The 27,429-nt window shown below is 38.9% G+C and overlaps 1 protein-coding gene across 2 annotated transcripts; it reads right to left on the bottom strand.

The window, feature by feature from the left end:
• Window positions 1-5,685: 5,685 nt before the first annotated feature.
• LOC109219559 (dipeptidyl aminopeptidase 4) lies at window positions 5,686-14,680 on the bottom strand. 2 transcript variants are annotated; one of them, XM_019384021.1, is made up of 6 exons: window positions 14,261-14,680; window positions 13,216-13,750; window positions 12,136-12,327; window positions 8,846-8,875; window positions 6,920-8,026; window positions 5,686-6,524 (listed from the first exon to the last, which is right to left on the bottom strand). In XM_019384021.1, exons 2-6 carry the CDS (start codon window positions 13,654-13,656, stop codon window positions 6,504-6,506), a joined length of 1,791 nt encoding a protein of 596 aa, XP_019239566.1. In that variant the 5' UTR covers window positions 13,657-13,750; window positions 14,261-14,680; the 3' UTR covers window positions 5,686-6,503. The 2 variants fall into 2 exon arrangements, with proteins under 2 accessions (XP_019239566.1, XP_019239565.1); XM_019384020.1 differs by having other exon boundaries at window positions 5,686-6,514; window positions 14,261-14,676.
• Between the last annotated feature and the right edge of the window lie 12,749 nt (window positions 14,681-27,429).

Here is a 27,429-nt window from a genome sequence, read left to right as displayed (position 1 = left end):
GAATTCTGGGTGGGACAATAGCACTTGCATATCCTTGGTTTGGTAATACTCTAGGAGCCACTCTTGGAGGTGGCGGAGGAGGGTCTGGATCATTATCATTAGCATTGGCCTGGCGGCCTCGTCTTGGTCCGGGAGGTACAAGAAGCACCTCATCCTCTTCAATTTCATCTACCTCCTCCCCCGCAAGCACATTTCCAAGAGGGTCATTAGCATTTAAAGCCATTGGGTACCTGTAGTAATCACACACACAAATTAGTAATAAGGAAAGAAAGAAGAACAACACACAAAACTAACTAAATAGATAGCCAAAACCGTTAGCTCCTCGGCAACGGTGCCAAAAAGTTGATCGCTACCTACTCCGCACCAATAAAAGGTAGCAAAGAGGGTCGCAATAGCTTTTACCGATATGAGGGTCGGGATCGAATTCCTCAGGGAGCTAGAAAGGGAGTTGATGTATCTATCTAGTCTAGAATCGTGTAATTGTTCCAAATGTCACTTCCAACATTTTTGGGTTTTCTTTTATAAACTACTATTATAAAACTACTAATTAGAATTGAAACTAGATTACGCTAAGAGATAATTGCTAAGAGTTGTATCTAATAGATTAAGGGGCACTAGGGTAATGACTTTCACCTAGGTGGCTAATTGACGGGTAATTACTTCTAAAGCTTGATTGACATGATTGGGGAAATATGTTATAACCATTTCTCAATACTACCCACTCTACACCTCTCGGTAGAAAGAGTGGTTTTGCCCATTTTACTCTCTCGAGACCAATTGGGTATGCATATTTGCCCGAGCAACTAGGGTTCAAGTCGGGTAATTACTCTCTCGAGGTTTAACCCTGTAACTGGGACTATCAAATCTCTTGAGTCCATCCCAATTCCTTGTTTTCTCAAGAAGAGCCAAGTCAACTTAGCACAAACTAGTGTTTGCAACCACTAATTCATAAATTAAACCATAAAATTGACCCAAATAACAAACACCCATAATCAATCTGACCTTAAATCACAACACCCATCAATTACTCACACTGGGGTTGAGCCACAACCCTAGCTAATGGGTTTAGCTACTCATGCTTGAAGATAAAATCAGAGAAATAGATGAAGAGAAAGACATATTAATTAATTACTAAAGAAAATACAGAGAATCTATCGTTAGAGTTAAGCTAAAATGCCCAAAATGACTACAAAATAGCTTCTCACGAGCGCAGCTGCTGTTCTAAAATAACTGATTGCCCTAAAAATGGAAAAATGGTCTATTTATACTAAGCTGGAAAAACTGGACAAAAATGCCCCTGCGGGGTCAGTGCGGGCCGCACAAAATGGACTGCGGCCGCACTAGGCTCTTGGACTTGCAATCTTGGCTCTCTGAACTCAGGCTCCGCGGACCGCGCAGAATGGACCGCGGCCGCGGAGGTCTCTAATGCGGTCCGCACAAATATGACCGCGGACCGCGCAGCTTGATCCATGGCAATTTTCACCTCTCTGAACTTCTCTTCCGCGGACCGCACATAATGGTAGTGCGGCCGCGGAGCCTTCACCGCGGACCGCACATAATGGAGGGCGGCCGCGTTGCTTGAAGCCTTGATTTCTGACTCTCCGAATCTCTCTAGTGCAGACCGCACAAAGAGTAGTGCGGCCGCACTAGGCCTGTTCTCCTAAGTTTTGCCTTGTTTTAGGTACTTGAGCAGGTTTCACTCCTTTTGAGCCGATCTTTGACATTTCGTCACTTTGTCGATCCAACCTGCAATCAAGCACAACTTATGAGCCTCTTGGGACTATTTTGTAACAATTTATAATCAAAGCGTAAGCAAGAAGGAGCATAAAACACGTCAAAATCCCTAGTTATCACCTGGTCTTGATAAATTTGTAAATGTTTAGTTATCTATTCTTTATCCTCTTATAATCTCAGTTGGGTGGTATTTTCTGTTAGTTTGCTTACCTAGCGGGTTGAGTTAGGTGCCATCACGACTTGTGGTTTTTGGGTCTTGACAACTGTAGAGAAAATTATCCTATTACCTTGTCGAAATATTGTCCTATTATGCACATGATGCATAATTCTTATGGTTATGGTTAAGCATATTTTTCCTATACAGAGAATTGTTTTTATTGGTACAAATATATTTTAATAATAGCTAAATAAATTCCTAATGTGTCGGGCCGTGCAATACGGTCAATCTCCCTCTAGTAATTAATTAAAATATTTCAATACATACATACGTATATATACATATGTATGTATGTATGTATTGTTATTAGGTGAAATTGGTGAATAATAAAAGTTAAACTATTAGAGCTCAACTTGAAAGGTAAGACATGAAGATTTGATTGAGATGATAACATCCAATTATAAAGTTGCACTCGAGTTAACAACCATTGCGAGAATCATTTGGTATGTTATATATGATTATTTACTTATTTTTGTTTGCTTTACAAAGTGATTATATTTTGATTGTTTATTTGTTTATTTTTCTATATAGTACCAGTGACATGATATTTGGAGCCATAAAAAATATATGTTATTTTTACAACCGCATTCTATATTTTGATGGATATAAATTTTAGTGTTTTAGAAATTCATCATAGAAATATTCATGTAGTATATAATTTTTTTTACAAGGTCAAGAGGGCAGTCAGTGCGTATAAAATGCCACAAAGTATACAAAATATAGAGTTGAAACAGGTATTCAACGTCAATGATATCTTTTTTTCCTAAATTTTTAACATAGATTCATGTAATCATTTTTTAGGGGCAATTGAATCGATATTATAAAAAAAGTACACACAGAGGTCTAATTTTGATGATAAGTTAGAGAACCGAGAAATCTGTGATAGCGAAGATAGATAATTATATGAAAAGAGTTTACAGCATACTCAAGTTCATGAAGGTCATAAATATTTTCTGATCAGCGAAGATGATTTTCACGGTGAAAAAAGGTAATTTCTTTAACGGCATAGAGAGTCATATAAATTTTTAAAATTTCTTTTACTTTGTTTTACTAAATTTGCTTATATCGTACTTTTAATAAGGACTATTTTGTTGCAGATATCAATATGCTCTAATCTACAAGATGCCGACCAATTGTGATGATAGCGTTGGACCTTCTAGGTATTGCTTTCTTAGAGTGAAGAAGGTTTACAATAATAACGCTCATTTATTTTTAGTTGATGGTCTTTAGTTTGATCAAGCAATTGAAAGGTTTAACATTGTATTTTTAAAAGGTTCTGAAAATCAATAAAAAGCGTGGGTTGTCAGAGAATTTCACATATTTCCTAACTATTGGTTGCCTAACTGAAGAAAAAAATGATTGTTTTTTTATAAGATGTAACTTTTTGATAAGTATGTATTTTACAATGAGATTTTTGTTGTCTCTGAATAGGACAAATAAATTAGACACAAAAGAAAAAGTGGCATGCAAGATGACAAATAATAAAATGTAGTGCGTTAGATCATTTTTTACATGTTATTTCATTGAACAATTGGGTTGAATGCTATCTCATGAAATATTAAGCGCACTCTGATATTTTTTTAATGCTTAATTATTTCTAAGCTTTTTTCGTCTTATTTTTGTCATCAAAATTTTAAATGCTTGGAAATTAATATTTGTTAATTTATCTATCAAATTATTTCAAACATTTTATTATTTACTCCCAATGCAACGTACAATCGTGTGTATACAGATGGAACGAATATACCAAACGCCCATGTAAAGGCCGACGTATGATTGATGTTGATAATTAATACTTCTCACTCGACCCCAAGCTAGTAGCCAGCTTCACTCGCAATTTCTAAAAACTTAATAGTAATTAGCCAAGGATAACTTCAATACTTTGTTTAGCCAAAAATAACTTCAATATTTTAATGCATAATAACAATTTTAGAAAGAGAGGTAGTAAGATTAGAGAGATATTAGAGAGTTTTTGTGTGAAAAAGTAAAAGAGATGAAGAGATATTTATAGTTTAGAATTAGGATTAAAAATAAATTAAATGTTGGGAATTTTGGTCGTTAAGGGTTAGTGGAGTTCCTCATGTGCGTTTATGTTGCGACTCTATATTTCTATCTGTAGTTTTAGGTGAATAAGCATAGAACCCAAAATATACATGTAGATACAAATTGCTCACAGCCTCACACATTTAATTTTGTTCTACAAAAAAGGATGGTTGGACCTGTTGCAAGAGCCCTCAGAGGCATAAATTTATCGCTATATGCTAAGCAAGCATGAGGGATTTAAGTGCAAAAGTGAGTAACATTTAAAAATAATATTAACGACAATACTAAATAGCCGTTGGGCCCGGGTTAACCCTCACTAGTAGAGATTAGAGAATGTACTTCAAATGAAAAGTGCGGCATGCGGAGAACTATGAAAATGGAGTAATATTTAAAAGCAAAGTAAATTCCAAAAAAAAAAGTTAAGTCATCCCAGAAAAGAGCAAAAAATATAGAAATATTTAAGCCATAGTTCAAGGTCATTATTGGTAATCAAAATTTCCAGTCCATCTTATAAGCCATGACAGTTATGTGAAATTGTTTTCTGATGTTTGATTGTCAGATACTAATATTTTCTTAAGAAAAACATTTCTCAAGAAGTATATTTTCCATCAAAAAGTGAAATTTAACTTTTTTATTTTTTACTTTTGGGTGAAAGTTATTTTCCTTCCCAAATATTCCAACTCATTCTTCATATCATTGGTCCACCTAATACTCAAAAATTCATTAAAATACTATTCGATAATCAATCTTTATAAAAAAAATCTCTTAACTAACACCAAAAATCATGTCTCTCAAAATATTTATTTAGAAAATAAGTCATTTTCTATACACATTTAGATGTTTTCTGCCCTACCAAATCATGTTTTTCTACTATTTTTCTGTTTGTATTTTTTGAATTTTATCGGATATCTCAACTCCTCCAAAAGGACACATCCATAAGAAGCTGGCCTCATTTTCTTGGATCACTAGGACACTTATCCCTAGTTGTTAAAAGCATATCACCAATCATCAATTCTTTTTATGGGGCGTATCAATCATCATATTTATGTGGTCTTGGATCTTGGATCAGAAAAGCACATCAACTTGTTGCAGCTATACAGGTAGCATCTTCAAATTTACCCGCTAGCGTTTGGACATAAATTTAACAGAAACTTAAAAAAGAGCTTTTTAAACTGTGTTGAAAAATAATTTTTGGTAGCTGAAGTTATATTTGGACATACATTTTATTTGAAAAAAACTTGAAATTGTGTGAGTGGAAGAAAAAGAAATTCAATTTTTTCTCAAAAACTGATCATGTTCCATGAACAAATAGTATTTTCAATTATTTTTTATTTTTTTTTTTGAAAAAATGTACCCAAAATCTATGGCTAAACTGGTACTAAGTACTTTTTGTATGAGACAGTCTTCCTGACTTGTCTCTTCCATATACTTCTATGACATAATAACAGAACTTATAGTATATGTAATTTCACATTTAAGTCTTTTAGGCTCAGAAGGGGACCACTATGGTCATATTAAAACTTTTCTCCCATGGTATTTCCTGTTTCAGTACTTTTAGTTGATCCAAATGTAAATGCACTGTTACACACATTAAATTTATATTTTCTATTGTTATGGGGGGGGGGGGGGGGGGGGGGTANAGTGAGGGTTAAATAAAATTAAGTAAGAGGAATGGCAAGAACACTAATCACTGGTACAGATGGTAAAAAATCAAATTTCTCCTCAGGAAAACGAGTGCTGTATTATTTTTATACATCAGGTAAGCTTATGGTACATGGCAGCTATTACAGAGATCAGTTGCACAAACAACTTTTATTAGCCTGCTACCTTTTTCTCTAGTTTATCAGAGAATAGTACAACTTCTTTTATAATCAATTGAAGCATGCTATAAACTGAAATGAGCCCCCTAAACTTCTCTACCCCGAGAGTCGCGACCTTAACTGTATACTAGAACAATGAAAAGGCCACTCACAAGTTCCTCTGAATGAATTCCCAAATTCTCTCTTCCATGTATATACGGTCTCTCATTCTACGAGGCATGTGACGTTCATCTGGGAATATTAACAACTCATAAGTCTTTCCGGCTGCCACAAGCGCATTAATAAGCCTAGCCGTGTGCCTAAAATGCACATTTTCATCAATCATGCCATGCACGAGTAACAGCTTCCCTTTGATCTTGTCTACATGGTGCATTACAGAGCTCTCTCGATAGCCTGATGGATTTTCGGATGGTAGGCCCATATACTTTTCTGTGTAAAATGTATCATATCCGTCCCACGATGTTACAGGGGCACCAGACACAGCACATTTGAATACCTCAGGAAACCTTGCCAATGTCATGGCTGAGAGATACCCACCATAGCTCCATCCATACAATCCGATGTGGCCTTGTTTTGCGAGCCCTTGTTTCAGCAGCCACTCAGCTCCTGTCAGTTGATCCTCAGCATCAACGAGGCCACAGTTATATTTGAGTGCACCCTCGAACACGAGTCCTCGTCGAGCAGTGCCTCTATTGTCCATCTGTAAAAAGCTGAGCAAGTAGGTTCAGAATTTCTTTGCTTTTATCGGGTTTATTCTCTGTATTTTCTATGTTAGTCCACAATGAATTCTTAAAAGCAAAACTAAAAGGCAGTGTGATCTGCTTAGATAAAAACCACAGAAAACTCAATTTAGGTAATCCAGAGAAGAGAAAGACAATGGTCTCCATAAAAAGAAAGTCATGTACAGAAAAGGCCAGCCGAGTGCACGAAGCATGCTGCGTTCACGCATGCTCCGAGGAAAGGCCGCACCCCAAGGGGGTGCATTGTAGCCAGCCTATCCTGGTGCAAGCGTTGCTTCAAGGCTCCCCTTCGATATGGCCAAGTACAACTGAATGAATTAAGATAAAAACACGGCATATAGATAGAACAGAAAAGAGGAGCAAACCTTCCAAACTAAGATGCCTTTGCTTCTTAGATACTGAGCTCTCATGTCGACAGTGTTCGTCCACGAGTCACACACAAGCTGTACACTTGGACCACCATAGACTTCAATCATAGTTCTGTATGGAGGAGGTCCAAACTTCATTGGATCCGGCTTGTATAATTGCCCATATAAAGCAGTTCCATCCTGGGCCTGTATCTGAATTATTTCTGGAGATTCAAGATGGAGTTTTCTGAACCGTGGAACACTGACTGGTTGATCAAATAGATGCATAATTAAGCTTCCGTCATGCAAGGAGCAGAGTGAAATTTTGGGTGGTGAGACCAAGGAATCATGGATATCTATGAATCTTTGCATTTGGTGATCAAGCACAACTGCATGCTTTCCACGTCCATTAGTCAATCTCAAAGGGGACTGCAATGGACTGTTAGCATTGGGGAACAATTTAGCACAGTAAAGGTGAGATTCCAAAGGCCCATCTAATGTTCCTGTAAAATATACAAGGCCAGTAACTTCATTTACTCCAGCAACTTGTTCAACCAGCCAATCACCTTGTGTTATAGGTCCCAAACACACTCCATTTGTGTCATGGAGATACAAATGTCTGAACCCTGTTTTCTCACTTGCCCAAATAAATGCACCATTAGTTCTGTTGAGTCCTTTGTCCAAAGGTATAAAACAATCGTGAAGATTGATCCATGTATCATGTTCTTCAACCAATAATACATTCCTTTGCCCTGTCTTGATATCAAACTTAAGGATTTTCAGTTTGGAATGTGATCGATTCAAGACCTGTGCAGTCAGAAAATTTCCATGCATCCAATTCACTCTGCCCAAATATTCCTCCTCGTTTTCTTCGTCCTTTTCACCACACAGAAGATCCATCCAAGTTATTTGACCTCCATTACTTGGAACCACTCCCAGGCGAACTTTGGCATTTGCCCCTCCGGCAAAAGGGTAAGCATGGTCTTCCTCCGCCTCGGGACCAATGGAACTTTTACCTTGATGCATAATTCTGAATAGAGGTATACCAGATGAATCAACCTGTGTGAATGCTATATATTTGCTGTCAAGCGACCACCAGTACCCATTTTTCCGTTCCATCTCCTCCTACAATCATCAGAAATGAAAATTTTTAGATGATTCAGTAATACCAAGAAATGACAATTGACGCATCTAAGAAATCCAGTCCGATCCTTAATACTAGAGCCCTTAAAAACCTTTCATTTTTTCTGGCAAAAGGTCATAACAGATACTGAAAGTTCTGGAAGTAAATAACTCAGAATAATCACAGAAAATAGTTAAAAGTAGTACTCCCTCAGTCCCAATTTATGTGGCGGTATATGACTCGGCACGGAGTTTAAGAAAGAAAGGAATACTTTTAAATTTTGTGGTCTGAACAAGCCATAGATATGTGTGTGGCTATAAATCATCTCATTAAGGGCAAAGTAGGAAGTTTAAAGTTAAATTGTTTCTAAATAAGGAAGTATGATATTCTTTTTGGGACAGACTAAAAAGGAATATGGCACATAAATTGAGGCAGAATTTATTTTAACTAACCCCAATTAAGAGAAAAAGGTCATACTTTAATGTCAACCCTACCGTAACTTTGGAACAAAGCTTCAAAATTTTAACAAATAAGTTCACACTAGATTTGAACTAAAGGATATGAGGATCAGAGGATATGAATTTCTCAAAATACTTTCAACATCCATTTGACTATGTTTATGTTCATTTCCTTGGTCGGAGCAATACAACTATTTCAACAAGCTGGGAGATATTCATAAACGCAGGTCTTTTTGATAAAGGTTCATAAACGTAGATCTTAATGGTACTTACTAAAAAGGGCTCATATACTGATGAAATTTCAATATCCTCAAACGGGCAAATCTTCTTATACTAGTAATAAAATATCAATTCCAATCTCACCTGCGCTATGTATTCAGCAAGACCATGTGTCTGCAGATGGAAAAAGGGAAGAAAAAGAGGATTAGTATGAAAATAAATTAAAGCAAACAGCAAAATACTAGCCATACTGGCCATCTGAGCGCAAAAGGAATCAGATACAGATTCTAGCCAAAGCAATTGTTCAATAATCAGTTTCTCACTGATCCTTCCACTTCAGCGCATTACTTAATTTTTTTTTTTTTTTTTTTGGGGGGGGGGGGGGGGGGGAAGAACATTCATTTTTCTTTTCTTTCCTTGGCTATCCCACTTGTCTCTCCCCCCCCCCCCCCCCACATGCAATAACTTATGCTCTCGCTACAGCCTAATGGATCTCTTTCTACAGTCATCACTATTAGATTAGTTAAAATTATCACATATGTACAGATGTATATATTCAAGATATTTGTCTTCCCCCATTTTCCCAATCTTCCTCTTGTTTTCTCCAGTCACATCATTAATTCCACTTCACTTCAAAAGACAAAAGGTGAAGGACATGAAAGATAATGTCAAATGAAAATGACATGACTAGATAAGTTTGCTGTTGACCCACACTTAAATAGATGTTTACCTTCTATGTTTCAAGATATGCTGAGAACAATATCAAAGCACGTTTAAGAAGTAGGCCTGTCATTCTGTTCCATTCTTTCAACAAATAATTAACCACACAATAAAATTAGAAAAAGCGTAAGAGTGATAATATTAGAAAAATCCACTTTACCAAAGAATGGTGACAGCGTCAAATAAAAGTACAGAAGAACATTTATACTTAAATCCAACTTGGTCTTCTAAAATAAGCTAAAAGAAATTACAGCCAACGTGAAGGTAGGAAGATCATAAAAAGAGAGACAAATTAAATAATGCAAGTAATTCTTGTTTCTCAATGTTTCTGGGTATGCAATTTTGCAAGGTGCTAATAACAGTCCCATACCACAAATGAGGAAAAGATTCCCTCCTCCAGCATCTTTTAAAATCTCTTTCCATGGGCCACAGTGGAGTGTTTTTTCCCTCATTGGACTGTCTCTAATAGGATTTATAATTTCTGATAAGTAAATCCATTTTGAGGTCGTGGGGGCTTTGCGTAGGATGAGTAGGGGTCGAGCGACCGGGCCAGACGAAATCCCGGTGGGATCTGGAAATGCATAGGTAGGTCAGGAGTAGAGTGGCTGTCCAGGTTGTTCAATGTGATCTTCAGGACTAAGAGGATGCCGGAGGATTGGAGGTGGAGTACAGTGGTGCCCGTGTATAAGAACAAAGGGGATATCCAGTGTTGTAACAACTATAGGGGTATCAAATTACTAAGCCACACCATGAAAGTCTGGGAGCGGGTGGTTGAGGCGAGGGTGAGGGAGATGACGTCTATATCCGTGAACCAGTTCGGTTTCATGCCGGGCCGCTCCACTACAGAAGCTATCCACCTTGTCAGGAGATTGGTGGAACACTTCAGGGATAAGAAGAAGGACCTGCACATGGTGTTTATCGACTTGGAGAAGGCGTACGACAAGGTCCCAAGGGAGGTGCTATGGAGGTGTCGGGAGGCGAAGAGCGTGCCGGAAGCCTACATCAGAGTGATCAAGGACATGTACGATGGAGCTAAGACTAGGGTTAGGACGGTGGGTGGCGACTCAGACCATTTCCCGGTGGTAATGGGGCTTCATCAAGGATCTGCACTTAGCCCTCTCTTATTTGCTTTGGTGATGGATGCTATAACACGCCATATTCAAGGGGATGTGCCATGGTGTATGCTATTTGCTGATGACATAGTCCTGATAGACGAGACGAGGGTCGGTGTTAACGAGAGGTTGGAGGTCTGGAGACAGACTCTCGAGTACAAGGGTTTCAAACTAAGCAGGGCTAAGATAGAGTACCTGGAGTGCAAGTTTAGCGCCGAGCCGAGCGAAGTAGGCAGGGATGTCAAGCTTGGATCTCAGGTCATTGCCAAGAGGGACAGTTTCAGATATCTTGGGTCGGTGATTCAGGGGGACGGAGAGATCGACGGGGATGTCACTCACCGTATAGGGGCGGGGTGGTCGAAATGGAGGCTTGCATCAGGAGTCTTGTGTGACAAGAAAGTGCCACAGAAACTCAAGGGGAAGTTTTATAGAGCCGTGGTTAGACCTGCCATGTTGTATGGGGCTGAGTGTTGGCCGGTGAAGAACTGCCATGTCCAGAGAATGAAGGTTGCGGAGATGAGGATGCTCAGGTGGATGTGCGGGCTCACCAGGTTAGATAAGATTAGGAATGAAGTTGTTCGGGAGAAGGTGGGGGTGGCCCCAGTAGATGAGAAGATGCGGGAAGCGAGGCTCAGGTGGTACGGGCATGTGCGGAGGAGAAGCCCCGATGCTCCGGTGAGGAGTTGTGAGCGGCTGGCGGTGGTTGGCGCGAGTCGAGGCAGAGGGAGGCCCAAGAGGTATTGGGGAGAGGTGATTAGGCAGGACATGGCTAGAATGCGGATTTCCGAGGACATGGCCCTTGATAGGAAAGTCTGTAGGTCTAGTATCAGGGTTGTAGGATAGGGGCTTCTAGAATTTTTCGTACTTCTGTCCCGGGGCTGGGGGGGGGAGGGGGGGTTTGGTAGGGCTCTCCACAGATGATCTGTGTATTGTATTGTGCCCCCTTATGGTAGTTACTGGTCGATATATTTGCATGCCATTTTATTTATGGTTTATGTTTAGATAATTATTTATGTGATTTCTGCTGGAGTTACTAATGCTCTTTTGTTTTTTGTTTTTGTTTTCCTTTTCCTTTTCCTGAGTCGAGGGTCGATTGGAAACAGCCTCTCTGCCCTTTCGGGTAGGGGTAAGGCCTGTGTACGTATTACCCTCCCCAGACCCCACCTTGTGGGACTATACTGGGTAGTTGTTGTTGTTGTTGTTGTTAAATCCACTTTGGCCTGTATGTAATAGCTAATACATGAATTCTAGCTCTTTGAAATTGCAGTTCACGGACTCAGTATGTTCCACTTTGAATTTTAATAGTTAGTGAATATTTTAATAAAATTCATGGTTGTGCCCCAAAATCTAGTTAACTGAGGGAGCAATATGTGGCTGCCAAGTATCAAGGTCAACAAGATGGACCAAACAAAAGAATAACTGCACAAAGTTTCTACTTGAGCTACCAAATAATAAAATGACAAAGGAAGAGGATGAACAATGCAAAAATTAGCATAAAACTGAAAGATGATGCATGTTACATGTGAAGAACAATTAACTTTGTAGAGCACTCATAGCAAAAGATAGATAAGTCAACAATAAGTATTTCAAACAAGTCCTTACCATAACGTTGCCATCGGCACCTGTTGTTAACTGCTTAGATTCATGGTACAAAAGGTTTAACACATGCAACTCGTTATCTCTCACATAGGCAAGCCTGGTACCATCAGGTGAAATATGCGGATCCAAGATCGGTGAGGAGGATGTACTTGCTAGCTCAAGTTCTGGCTCTGCATTCTGATCCTTTAAGTATAACTGTTTTACACATAAAGTAAGCTCTGATTAGATCTGATCATTGGAGAAAAAAGTTCAAAGATTCAGATTGTTTGGCTCCACAAAGACACAATATGATACAGATTTATGCAGGTTTCAGGTAAACAACATAATTTCACATGAAAAGAAATTATTACTCCATATGACATTTTCTTAAGCAGTCCCGAGGAATATTTTCGTAGATGGAACACAGAATAAAAATGTGTTAATCAAAACTCAAATAAATGACTACAAATGCGAACAGAAGGACTATATTTAATTGTGCTTGTAGAGAAAGAGAAATTGCCACTAGTTCAGAAAAGAAAGTTCTGATCTTTTACAACTTCATGCGCTACACACCAAAATAAGGCTTTCTATGACTTTTTTAAAGCAATACACTTCTTTTATTAAGTAAAAGGTCTACTGATGAGTACAAGGAATTAGTGAGTTTATTAAAAAAATACTCTACTATGAATATTTGCTGTTTTTTTCAGTCGCTACATTGCATGGACAAACAAACCAACAGGTAAAAATATTTGGTCGCTCTCTCTCTCTGTGAGAAGTATTGGTCATAGGCCATTTAATCGCGGTCAATGTCATCCAAAGTCCAGTATAATGCACGTTCTAACGAGGGCATGCAGTACAACAGTTATTCCTTGAAAAAAGAGAATCAGGGAGTTGGCTCCGTGTGGAATATCACAGTATTGTAAGGTTCCGGAAAGATACACAGAAGATGAGAGAATTTTATAACAAACAGAGAGCAGCTTTTTTTCTTTTTTGACTACCAATTGTATCAACAAATAATTCAGGAAAGCTCTTGTTCAGTGCAACGTAGGGATCAAATTAAACAGAAAGTGAGCATCAAAATTTATATGAGAAGAGAGAACGTACCCCCGCAGGCAATGGCACCATAATGACCTTTCGTTTAGCGCTTGCCTTAACCCATTCATATCGTGTTACCCCTAAACCACGCTCCCTTGACCTTTCCCTTCTAAGCTTCTCTTCTGCAGATAAGTTATTCTCATCGAGCCCGCCATCTGGTGGACTGAAGAACAAATCTTGCCTACCACTCTTGAGATCTAACACAAAAACCTTTCTGTATAGAGTTTGGTTTGGACTATGCAAATATGTAACTAGACAATCATCCGGACTAAAACTTATACAAGTTGGTGAACCATAACCAGGCAATGGGTACTGCACTATTTCTTCAACAGGAAACAGGATGCAATCCTCTAGAGGCTTTGCAACATTTGTATCAGTCGCTGGCATTTCGCTTGGAAATGATCGTGAACGTTTCAAACACTTCTTGTTACTTGAATTTGTAGATTGCATTACAGATTAGGTCATCCAAGATTGTACAATTCACACATTGATCCAATCAGTTTCACAGATTCGTTCTACGCCAAATCACTTCTCAAACGTTCAGCTGCATTCGAAGAAATCAACAGGTACCCCAAATTGAATACTACTTTTTATTAGTGTAATTCAGAGCACTAAAACAAGAAAATTGAAAACACTCAATAGTAAACAAACCCAGATTCTAAAACAAATCAAATAAAGCTTCAACCTTTAGACTACCACCAATATTCCTACTTCACAATACACACATTTTATTATTACAAGTAGATTTCAGATTTTCAGATTGGTTTTAGGCTAAAGAGTTTTCACTTTATTCCTGTCCTCTTTGCACAACAAACAGTTAAATGGTCAAACAGTTTAGAGCAAATGCCAGTATTTGAAGTAGTGATACTGATAATGGTTGGTGTTTTCTACAACTAATATAGATGCTGAAGAAGAAATAAGAAAAACAACAAATAGAGGAAACAAAGATTTAAAAACCAATCACCCAGCTAAAAGATACTATTAAATCACACAATAAACACATAGAAAATAAATAAGATGGATAATAAGTGATTAAGAGATTGAATTAACTTGCCTGAAAGTGAGAAAGTGGTAATCAAATCTGATCCTTCTGTTGAGTGAATTAGGATTCGATAGGCAAGATTCGGATTCCTAATTTCTACTCTTCTTTTGTGTTAGATAATTTAATTTTTTTTTTTTCTGGAAATAGAATCGGAGCGTCGATTATTGGGTCCGAGAAAACTTGAAATGAGTGGAAAAAATCCTTTTGGTAACAGCGACAACTGAAGTGAAAAGAAGAGTAGGGGAAAAATGGGAAACAACGGGAAGTAAGAGGAGCGTGGGGGTAACGCGCGCTGTAAGTGAGCGTGGGGATAAGTGCTTTTGCGGTGCATGATTGGCTTTGTTGAACGACAACATAGTGTTTAGTTGGATATTATCAGTGATTTATGAATGTCAACTCGTATATTTGCTCTCTCCTCCAAAAACTTTACCTTATTCCCCAAACCCAAAGAGTTACAAATATAACTTCTTTCATCCTAATTTAAATATTTTTCACAATTATTATTAGGTAAGATAGGGATTTAGTTGGATATAGGTAAGTTGAGTAGTGATGTTTAAAAAAGTAACACAGTCGGAATTGATATTGTAAATGATTAGGGCTGCTGCTTCTTTTTTTTTTCGCAAAATGGACAAGAGCAATTCGTCTAAAGGTGATTAAGGTGATAGATCACGAAAAAATAATGTATTTTAAAGAAAAAGATTGCATAAATTATGGACGTTTGCAAGATTTTTAAATTTTAATATATAAGTCCTATCACAACAAAATTATAGTTTTTGGGAGAACGAAAAGGTGGTACCCTTATTAGAACAAGACAAATTCAATTGACTAAATTATTCAAAATATGTAAGACGAAAATTCGGTGGTACCTATTTGTCAAGAAGACAAGAACTAGCAGGTAATATATCAAATCAATTTGTCATCCCAACTACCCCCTAAAACCACTTTTTCTTTTACCAAATCATGGATATCTAGGCACGATTAACTGTTTATAATGATGGATAGAACTACCATCGTCGAAAGTGCAAAATAAACCATCAAAAATTTGTTTTAGAAAAGGGAAAAAACCTCCAAAAGTAAAAGAAAGGAAAAGGGTTCATTTGTTGTAAATAGAATTGTTTGAGGTGAATGTATATATTTTAGGGAGATTTCAAGGATTGTACTTGGTAGCTAAGTCATTAGGGGTCATATTCTATTGTAATTCATCCTAAAATCAATAAGAATTCTCTATCTTTTCTCTGTATTCTTTTATTGTTTTATTTCACGTTATTAGCACGAGACTCTACTGTCTCAAGAAACTTTTCAAGAAGACTAAGGTATAATTTTCTTCATCTTTTAATTAGACTGATATTATGAAAAGAAAGTTCGTTGCCCTTGAAATATCGGGCAAGAACTATATAACATGGGTGTTGGATGCTGAAATCCATTTAGATGCAATAAGCCTTGGAAACGCCATCAAAGATAAAAATAAAGTATCTACCCAAGACATTACTAAGGCCTTGATTTTCTTGCGCCATCACCTTGATGAAGCGTTGTGTCACGACCCAAATTTCCCCTTCATAAGACATCGTGGCGGCACATAGTCACTACGACCAGGTAACCCTAATATTTATGGAAAAACAACAAAAAGGGAACATAAAGCTAACCACTAACAACACAGTAACGAAACAAATGATAGAAATATCGCTCGGCATATACAAAAGCAACTCTAAACAAAAAATACATACAGAATCTTTCCAAGACCCGGAACATCATAAGTCACAAGCTTCTAAGAATTTACTAACTATTTTATACATCAGTATTTAGAAATAGTAGAGGAAGAACTACACAAAAGATAGAGGGGGACTCCTAGGTCTGCGAACACGGCAGATGTACCTTGAAGTCTCCGTAACGGCAGCAGATGCACAACTAATATCGATGCTGGAATGATGTACCTGGATCTGCACACAAAAACATGTGCAGAAGAGTAGCATGAGTACATCATAACGGTACCCAGTAAGTGCCAAGCCTAACCTCAGTCGAGTAGTGACGAGGTCAGGTCAGGGCCCTACTGGTATATATATAAAGTAAGACAGAACAAAATAATGCAGTATAATAAAGACTGAAATATAACAAGAAGGAAATCACAGGAACATAACACTACAGTAAATGGAAATAACAATAGGGGATCTCCCGAGATACCGTCTCGTAGTCCCAAAGTAAATATGCAGGAGGATCTCCCGGAATACCGTTCCGTAGTCCCAAAAGTAAATGTGCAGGGAGAACTCCTGAGGTACCGCCTCGTAGTCTCAAAAGTAAATATGCAGGGGGATCTCCTGGGATACCGTCGCGTAATCCCAAAGTAAATACGCAGCTCAAGCAAAAATAAGGATAACAGTTACATCAAGAAGACCTACAATTTAGACTAAGTACAAGTCAATAAAGGAAGCAGGATCCACTAAACATGCTGCAAAGATTTCAGATAAACAATTAAGACACGTAGACATGATATTCTAGGCTAACAGGATAACTACGCATGCTAGTATACTCAAATAAGATGAAAATAGGCTATTACTCAGTAAAAATCAGGTTTTTCAACAAATAGCCCGTGTACGCACTCTTCACCTTGCATACACGGTGCTCACATATCATAACAACACCAAATCCTAAGGGGATTTCCCCACCACAAGGTTAGGCAAGCTACTTACCTCGAACCAAGCTCAAATCAATCCGTAACAATGCTTTTTCCACGAATATCCGACTCCGCATGGTTCAAATCTAGCCAAAATCAATTACATATTATAAATATAACTACAATAAACAAATCTAGCTAATGAAATCAAAGCTAAAACAAGAAATTGGAAAATCGCCCTAAAAGGTCTCCCCGGGCCCACGACTCAGAATCGGGTAAAAGTTACCAAATATGAACACCCATTCACTCACGAGTTAACTTGTACCAAAATTATCCAAATCCGATGTCAACATCTCCATCAAAACCCAAAATCTTAGTTGAAAAACTTCTTCCCATTTTCCCCAAATTTTCACCCCAAATTCGAAATTAAATAATAAAATTAATGATAGATTAGTGGGATATAACCAAAATCAAGTGTAGAATAATTACCCAATTGATATCTCTGAAAATCCCTCAAAATCTCGTCCAAATCCGAGCTCCCAAACTCAAGTTTTGATAAAAATGGCCAAACCCTCGTTTTTAAAACTTTATATTCTGCTCAAATAATTCCTTCTTCGCGAACGCGAAAGAACCCTCGCGTTCGCGAAGCACAAACTTACTTTGGCCCAGAATCCCTTCATCGCGAACGCGATACGCTTGTTGCGAACGCTGAAGACCACTCAGCTCAACCCTACGCGAATGCGGGACTAATCATCGCGAACGCGTAGGCAAAGAGGCCTAAGGTCCCATCCGCGCAACTTTATCTATGCGAACGCGTTGCCCTTCACGCGTTCACGATGCACTGCCTAAAAAACCATTCGCGAATGCGACCCCGTCTTCGCAAATACGAAGAACAACTTCAGCTGGCCTCCCAGATACAAAACGCAAACGCGAGACCTCCCTCGCGAACGCGATGAAGAAACGTCTGCAACAAAAATACCAGAAATCTGCTATCTTCTAAAGTCCAAAAATGATCCGTTGAGCATCCGAAACACACCCGAGGCCCCCGGGACCTCAACCAAACATGTCCTAAAATACCATACGAACTTAGTCGAGCCCTCAAATCACATCAAACAATGCTAAAATCACGAATCACCCTCCAATTCAAACTTAAAGAACTTGAAACTTCAAATTTCTACAACCGATGCCAAAACCTATCAAACCACGTCCGATTGACCCCAAATTTTGCATACAAGTCATATTCAACATTACGGACCTAATCCAATGTTCAAAATCGGAATCCGACCCCTATATCAAAAAGTCCACTACCGATCAAAATCTCCAAAAATTTGACTTTCGCCATTTCAAGCCTAAATAAGCTACAGACCTCCAAAACACTATCTGGACATGCCCCTAAGTCCAAAAGCACCTAACGGAGCTAACGGAACCGATGAAACTCCATTCCAGAGTCGTCTTCACACAGTTCAGACTACGGTCAAAATCCTAAGACTTAAGCTTTCCGTTTAGGGACTAAGTGTCCCAAAACACACCAAAAACCAAACCAAAACCTCCCGGCAAGTCACATAAGCTAAAACAGATACGGGAAAAGCAGTAAATAGGGGATCGGGGTTCCTACTCTCAAAATGACAGGCTGGATCGTTACATCCTCCCCCTCTTAAAACAATCATTCGTCCTCGAATGAGTATAGAGACATACCTGAAGTGGTGAAAAGATGAGGATAACGGCTGCGCATATCTTCCTCGGTATCCCAAGTCGCCTCCTCGACCGGCTGACCCTTCCACTGAACCTTCACTGACGCAATGTTCTTTGACCTCAGCTTTCGAACTTGCCTGTCTAGAATAGCCATTGGCTCCTCAACATAAGATAAATCCTTGTCCAACTAGACTGAGCTGAAATCTAACACGTGAGACGAATCACCGTGATACTTCCGGAGCATAGAAACATGAAATACCAGATGAACTCCTGCTAGACTGGGAGGTAAGGCAAGCTCATAAGCAACCTCCCCAACTCGCCGCAACACCTCAAATGGACCAATGAACCTTGGGCTCAGCTTGTCCTTCTTCCCGAACCTTATGACGCCTTTCATAGGCAAAACCTGGAGCAAGACCCGCTCTCTAACCATGAATGCAACATCGCGAACCTTCCGATCCGCATAACTCTTCTGTCTGGAATGGGCTGTGCAAAGTCTATTCTGAATCACCTTAACGTTCTCCAAAGCAACCTGAACCAAGTCTGTACCCAATAATTTAGCCTCGTGATAAGTAGGGATTTTGACTACTTATTTGCACTCTTTTACTTGCGTTTTAGTTAAAAAAAAATGCTTAAAGGTATTCCCGAGAACTAATAAAATGTGCTTTCTTACAGGAATATTGGGAAAAGAGCGATAGAAGTGAAAATCAACTCAAAAAGGAGCAAAACTGGACAAGGACCAAAAAAAGGCAAAAAGGGCCACAACGCGGACCGCACAATATTGTGTGCGGCCGCAAACTCTGAAGGAGCACTGATGGAAATTCCTCACAAAGTGTGGACCGCATAATTATTTTGTGACCGCAGAAAACAAGCTTCAGAGAACTTGCATGTTGGGAGATTGAAGATGTGCAGATCGCACTATTATTGTGCGGCCGAAGGATGCCAAGTGCGGCCGCACTCATAATTGTGCGGTTCGCAGATGAGGAGAATCAGAGAGCCATATTTTTGGAAGATTGAAGATGTGCGGACTGCACAATTATTGTGCGGCCACCTGAGGCCAAAATGCGACCGCACTCATAAATGTGCGGTCCGCATAATGAAGGCCAGCTCCAGTCCAAGTTCAAGTGTGCGGCCACACTCAGAAATGTGCGGTCCACACAATTAAATGAAGTACGACTGCATTCCAGTTTTATGCAACCGCAGAAAGCCCAATTGACCAGTCAATCTCAACAAGCGGACCGATACAGAATTGCGCGGCCGCACAACCTCTGTAGGGGCACTTTTGTCAGATATTTTCAGCTTAGTATAAATAGAACTTTTTGTCATTTTTAGGTCAAGTTTTGTAAGTTTTGTGCACCTGAGAATAGATAGCCGTTTTCCATTACTGTATTGGGTAACATTGTATTAGTTTAACATTTTAACAATAGATTTTCTTCTTTTAATCATCTATTATGGATTTTATCTTAGTTTCTTCTTAAATTCCTTCATTTTCCATGAGTAGCTAAAATTTCTAGCTAGGGTTGTGACCCAACCCTAGTGTGGGTACTTAATGGGTGTTTAATTCAGGGCTTGTTTGTGATTGGGTTAGTGATATTTAGCCTAGTTCTTGCTTGAGTTTGATAATTGATGGTTGCAAACATTGATTCATGCCTAATTGACTTAGTCTCTACTTGAGAAAGAGAGACTAAGTCTAGGAAAACTTGGCTAACAAGGAGTTGGGGTGGAATCAAGAAATTGATAGCCCCAATTAAACGGTTGAATCTAGAGATAGTAAGACCTGACTTGAGCATTTATCACTTGTTTTGTGCAATACCCATTTGGACTTGAGAAAGCCAAATTGGACAAAATCACTCTAACTACCGAGAGGTATAGAATGGGGAATTGCGTGTGATTGATATATTACGACCCCGACCAATCAAACTTTTCCTATAGCCAAAACGAATCCTATTTTGGCTATTACCTTCTCCATTACTACTTCAAAGCATTACTATTCCTGAGTGCAGGTTCGGTGATTCATGCCATGTCGGATGAGCAAGATATACGAAAGATGGGGAGGGGGGGGGCTTGCCTCCTTGTTCCCTAAGATTGATCTGATTCCTCCCATTGTGTCGGTCTTAGAGCCGGTATATCAGAATGAATGAGGGATGTGTCGCGCCCCCTTTTTTCCTCCTCGCGGAGAAAGTTCGGGTTTCGACATTCATGGGGAATCGACTCGTTTCCTTTTGGGAATTAGGTGTTTTGAAGAGTCGCCACCTAACGGATTATGGTGCGTTAGGGCACCTAAAGTAATTAACTCATGTAACTAGTTGCATTACCAGAGATTAGGGTAAGGGCTCGAAATAACCTTGAGGGTAAGGTGTTAGGCACCCCTCGCGGTCCACAACGGTGGGTCCCGGTCGAACTTATATGAATCAGTCATGTTGAACAAGTAAACAGTTTCAACACATATTTGCAAATAAAGGTATGTTTTCACATTCTAAATACATGTACGATTCAGGTAATGGGAGCAAGAGAGAGATTTGAACAATTTGCACATGTATATGTAAAGAGTAGAAAGTTTATAAAATTTAAACAAATATGGAATTGGGAAAGGGGAGTCCTAGGTTGATTAGCCTACAGGATCATACCCATGCAATGCCCGATAATCACTCCTCAATGAGGGGCTACACGTGACATTAGCGCGCAGTCATCATATCCTTTTACTACCCATTACCCACCCCTTAATGGTTATATGAGCGAGTTTAATTAACGACCTCTAAGCGTGCTGCTACCCGTCCCTTTCATATTGTCCTGGAGGAATTTGGGACCTCCTAAATCTGGACAGTTCTAGACAGCCTAAGGTTTATAAAAAGGCAAAAATCTAGGCGATAGGCAAATAACATATAGGACAAACAAATAAGGACATACACTTAGAAGGCTCACATTTTACCTCCGCATGTATATAGGCAGTCAAACAGCACGTCTAAAACACAACTTTTTCAAAAGAAGTTCAGAAATCCTAAGAACATGATATCACAAAAAATAGAACATACAGCGTTTGTTTTTTAGGAAAGTAGCAGGATCCTAGCCAGTTTGCCTACTGGTTTTACAGCTTGTTAAACCTGGATAATTTCACATATAGACAGCGTTGGTTTCACGATTATTTAATGCCCTAAGGCTTGCCTAAGTGCGTATATGCAGTCACATTTCTGAAAAAAAAAAGGACATTTTTTAAGTCCTTTATCCTATAGGCATGCTTTCTATTAATTAATTAACACAACGTTGAGGACTATTAAAGAAACGAGTAAGATAATTGATTAACTGATTCAGAACCTATAGGCATGATTTTTAATTAAACTGGTTTAGATCCTATAGGCATGATTTCTACGATTAAGTCTGATTTTAAATCCTATAGGCATGATTTCTATGCTTAAAACTGATTTTTAATCCAATAGGCATGATGTCTAATTATATATAAGGAAAAAATGAACCTATAGGCATGTTATCTACCCATCCTTACCCACAGTATACAACTACCCTCCCTTTTCACTAGTCACCCCAATATCTGTTTACAAATAATTATTACAAATCAATGATTGATAAAAATTACATAAATAGAATAGAAATTAAGCTATAGGGAGCCTGAAGTAGGCCCAAAGCAAATCCTGGTGTACCAGGCCTTCACTAGTCTCAAATTCCCAAGATTTCATAGCCCAATTCATGTCCAGGTGTGTCAGAGTTCCCTAAGGATCTCAAGGATCCCGGGCAGTGCTCACACACAGACTTTCTCAAATAAAGACTGATTGTGTGCAGTGTGGAAGTGCCAACCCTGATATGCCAGATTTCAGAGAGGTCTCATGGACCTCTAAGCAGTACACATACCAGAGGGGCTGATCTTAATAACCTAAGAATAAGTGAGAGTGCTTGACATGATTTGAAAGAGTTTTTGGTAAACAGTATAAAGAAGAGTCTTAGGAGTGAAGAGATTTTCTGAAACCAGTACTAGTTTGAGTGGTAAAACAGTTTGAGAAAAACATGAAGAACATTCTTGAAATCAGAGTGCAAGTCACAAAACAAACAGCTTCAAAAACACTTTTGGGCAAACATACCCTACATATAGGGAGAAAGGGATTTGGGGACATATAGAATACACCCTAATGTATAAGCAACCAGATGCACAAGCTTCTCAAGAAATTGTAAGTTAATTACAAAGGTTACAGCAAAGATATGTTGAGAACACATAGATCTTGAACACATAATCAGAGTACTTTGTAGGGCTAGATGACTTAGCAGGATCTCATTAGTGAAGTAGAGTAAGCAAGATTTAGATGAACAAACTAGGCAAGCACTTCATGAAAACATTCATAGTTTGAAAATACTAATCACAGATAGAACAAGCAGAATTAAGACATGCTGGGTGAATCAGTAAACAAGCAATGTAGCTTGGACATGCTAATGAGCAAACAGTATGCATGCAATTATCACAAGGCAGGATTGGGCATACTAAACAGTAAACAGATTCTTATGGATAAATATACTAGTCAGAACAAACTCCAATATGCTAAGCGAGACAGTAGTTAGGCAGTGATCTAGGCATGCTGATTACAATAATAAACAGGATTGGAAGTTACAACTAATGAATTGAAACAGCAAAGAAACACATAGTTTTGGAATTTGAATTGAATCAGGACATACCAGTTAAAGAGAGGATACAGAGTATAGAGTAGAGATGGTGCAAATAGCCAGCCTTGGCTTACAGCCGACTGGGTTAGTAAGGATTACTAGTAACATAAGAGAATGGAGAGCTTTGAGAGTGTGAGAGTGTTGATGAACTAATGTTCGTGTCCTTTCAAAAGTCAGAATGGGGAGATTATATAGCACTTAGCAGAGTAAAATAAATAAGGCAAAGAATAATTAAGAGTTCCAAATTAAGGTATGCAAGTAAAATTAAATAGTTAATTGGGGCTAAACCCAATCAAATAATTCAACTGAATCCGGAAAGCAGCCCTTAAACTAGGGAGAATCAATTAACAGCCAAGTTACAGGTTCAATAAGGCAAATAAATTAATCAAAGACCCTCTAGGAGTCGGTTAAAGCAATTAAATCCCATAAATTAGGCTAATAAACCAGTTAAGGCAAGTAGTACCAGTCATGAGTCATAAATAAGGAAAGAAATCACAGAGAAGTACCAATCTCGACAAAAAAAATATAATTTGAACCCTAATTAGGCAAATAAAATCAGTCAATCCCTTTTAATTGACAGAACTAACGAATAACGGGCAAAATATTGAAATAATCAGTGAAATAAGCAGAAACCCTAGGGATTAAAACATAAATATGAAAAATCAGTCGACAAGTAAAAAGAACCACAGTCAAACACTTTAGAATTTTTGTAGAAAACTTAAAGGTATGAAACCCTAGTTTAAAAACACTTAAAGAAGAAAACTTGAAGGCATGTCAACATATAGAGATTTGAACAAACAGAAGTCATAGAAGTCAAAACCTGAAGTATTGTAGTGTTTAGAAATAGGTTAGTAGTAAAAGAGTAAAAGAACCCAGAAGAGTAGCCATGGAAGTTTAAAAATGTTTCAGATACCTAGAGGTTCGACCAACAAACAACAAGAAAACAAACCCTAATATAACAAAAAATGTTCAGACATCGATTAACTAGTAAAGAAGTAAGGGAACTTTTAGGAAAATCAACGATGAACTCAGGATCGTTCCCGATCTACGGAGATCTGGACCGATTCGCGTCCAAACATTGGGTTTCTTGAAGAAAAGAAAAAGGGTAAGAGGATCTGGCCTTTGAATCAAGGATTTGAACCGTGAAACTTCGATAGAAATCACTCATAGACCATGGACAAACTCTTGAAGAGCCTTAAACGAGATCTGGACCAGATCTCGTCGAGGTCCTTCCACAAAAACCACACAATCGAACAACTAGGGAGATAAGAGACAAGTAGAGGCCTCGTACAACCATGGGAAGCCATAGATCGAGTAGGAATCACATGGATTAGGGCTGATTTTGGGTAGCGACGGCTAGGGTTAGGTTTAGGTCCCAGAGAGAATTGGAGAGGAAAGGGGGTTTCAGGGCAGCTGTTTGGTGAAAAATGGCTTTGGGTTTCGGGGGTTAGGTTAGATAAAAAAGGAAGGTTTGTTTTGGACGATCAACGACCAAGATTGGTTCCGGGCTGGGGCGGGTTATAAAATTGGGTTAGGGTTTTGGGTTAGGTTAATTGGGTTGGGGTTTTAATTGGGCTAGTGGTGTATTTGATTGGGCCAGGGGTCCGAATTTAATTATGGTTAAAGGTGCTATTTGTTAAATACCCGATTTAATTGATAAACAATTTTTAAAATTAACTAAAAGGCTGTAAAAAATAATTTTCATGCCTGGAAATATTTTAAAATAATTACTTAATATTTAAAAAATGTAAAAGGTTATTTTCTTGGTGAAACAATGTGATAATGCATGCATAGGCTATAATTGTAATTGCATCCTAAAAATACAAAAGTGGCTATATGTGCAACAATTGAAACTTAGTATAAATGCAGATGATAAAATTAAATTACAAAAGTTATTATAAAATTATTTGTGATACAATTAGTGATCGTTTTATAAATAAAATGCTGGGAGAAATTAGTTAAAATATTTTAAAATGCAGAAATTGTATAAAAAAAATGCTAATTGATGCCAAAGCATAGTTTTGAAAACATTATAGGAAAAATTGGGTATCAACAGCTGCCCCTCTTTACCCGGGAAGGATGAAAGAGTTTCTGGGTAAAGAAATGATGGCCAATTTTGACCAGATGGGATGTTTTGAAAGATAGAGGCCGGACTCTGGTTTTGGAGCTGCCTACATATCCCCGGTTTTACAAGAATCAGGCCATGTGTAGTTCTGGATTCATTGGCGGAGTGTAACGATGAAGTCATCACAAGAACGGACACGAGATTTCGGACTGGATGCAAGAGTGGTTATGGTGAATGGTCCAGGTTTGAGATAACTGAAGAACTGGAGTGAGGTCGCTCCTGCTAGGATAGCGGTTGCTTACTGGTCACCTGCAGATAAAGAGATGCTACGAACATGTATTTGTGCGAAAATTTAAACATGATGCAGATTCCCTTTGGACCATGAGAGTTGTCTTCAGACGGTTTAAGGATGACGTCCTCAGACCATGATATCCTGGGCTATAAATTGTTTGGTGAGGGATTCGCAGGCCAAGAAATGGTGTTCTCGGGCCATGCAGCTGGTGCCTCCGAACCATGACGCCTTTGAATAATGATATGCAAATTTGAGAGATCCTTAGGCCATGGCATGGTGTCTTCCGGCTATGAGGATGATGCCTTTAGACTATGATGCCTTTGGATAGACTGGCGATATTTCGGCCCATGAGATGCAATAGTATGATGTTAACAAGACAAGGCTTAGTCTTGTGAAATGAAGGGCAGAGCTTAGCCCGGTAGAAAAGCAAATAGATAGTACCGGAATAGAGCAACATTTGTACAAGGAGGGACAATGCTTAGTCCCATGCAAGTGTGGAGGCAGGGATTAGCCTCATGCAAACACGAAGGCAGGGATTAGCCTCATGCAAATGTGGAGGCAGGGATTAGCCTCATGCAAGTGTGGAGGCAAGGATTAGCCTCATGCAAGTGTGGAGGCAAGGATTAGCCCCATGTAAATATGGAGGCAAGGATTAGCCTCATGCAAGCACAGAGGCAGGTGATAACTAGGGATTATGATGCATTTCACACTCCGTCTTACTTGAGTTTTGATTAGAAATGTGTACAAAATAGTCCCAAAGGCTTATGTGTTGTATTTGATTGCAGGGTTTGATCAACAAGGTGACAATTTGTCAAACAGCTCAAAAAGGAGTGAAACATGCACAAGTACCAAGAACAAGTCCAAGCTCAGTGTTACAGGACCAATGCGGCCGCACTCCATTCTGTGCGGTCCGCAAAGAAGAGGTTCAGAGAGACTCATCTCAGGCAGCAAAGCAATGCGACCGCACTCCATTCTGTGCGGTCCGCAAAGAAGAGGTTTAGAGAGTGTTCATTTTAGGCAGCCAAGTAATGCGGCCGCACTGCATTCTATGCGGTCCGCACTGACTTCATTGCGGCCGCACTTGTTTTTTGTACGGTCCGCAAATCTCAAGTTCAGAGAGTTGCCAAGTTAGAGGAAAATTGCCAATGCGGTCCACAGTCTATTTTGTGCGGACCGCAACAGAAGCCACCGCGGCCGCGGTGTATTTTGTGCAGCCCGCGGTGGCCAAGTTCAGAGAGCAGGAATTTCAGCCAAGAGCCTTAGTGCGGCCGCACTAGCCCCACAGGGGTATTTTGGTGCAGAATTTTTGGCCTAGTATAAATAGATTCTTTTCCCATTTTTAGGTCATCAGTTATATTTTAAAGCTGAGCTGCGCTTGTGAATAGTGTTCTTTTACCGTTTTGAGTAATTTTACAATAGTTTTATCATTGAATCTTCAAGTTTTAGTTAGTAATTAATTATATGGGTTTTTCTTCATCTATTTCTTTCTTTTCCTCTATTATCATGAGTAGCTAGACCCATCAGCTAGGGTTGTGGCTCAACCCTAGTGTGGGTAATTGATGGGTCTTGTGTTTTAAGGCTTGAATGTCTATGGGTGTTTGATATTTGGATTAATTTATGGTTTTAATGTTGAATTAGTGGTTGCAAACACTAGTTTATGCCTACTTGACTTGGGCTCTTCTTGAGAAAGAGAGCCTAAGTCTATAAAAATTAGTCCAACAAGGAATTGGGGCGTACTCAAGAGATTGATAGCCCCAATTAAATGGTTAAACCGAGAGATCGTAATACCCGACTTGAACCTCAATTGCTTGCACAAATGATCATACCCAATTGATCTTGAGAAAGTCAATAAGGGCAAAATCACT

Source organism: Nicotiana attenuata, unplaced genomic scaffold (assembly GCF_001879085.1).
Source record: "Nicotiana attenuata strain UT unplaced genomic scaffold, NIATTr2, whole genome shotgun sequence".
Classification (NCBI taxonomy): domain Eukaryota; kingdom Viridiplantae; phylum Streptophyta; class Magnoliopsida; order Solanales; family Solanaceae; genus Nicotiana; species Nicotiana attenuata.
This window is presented reverse-complemented; position numbering and strand designations above follow the sequence as displayed.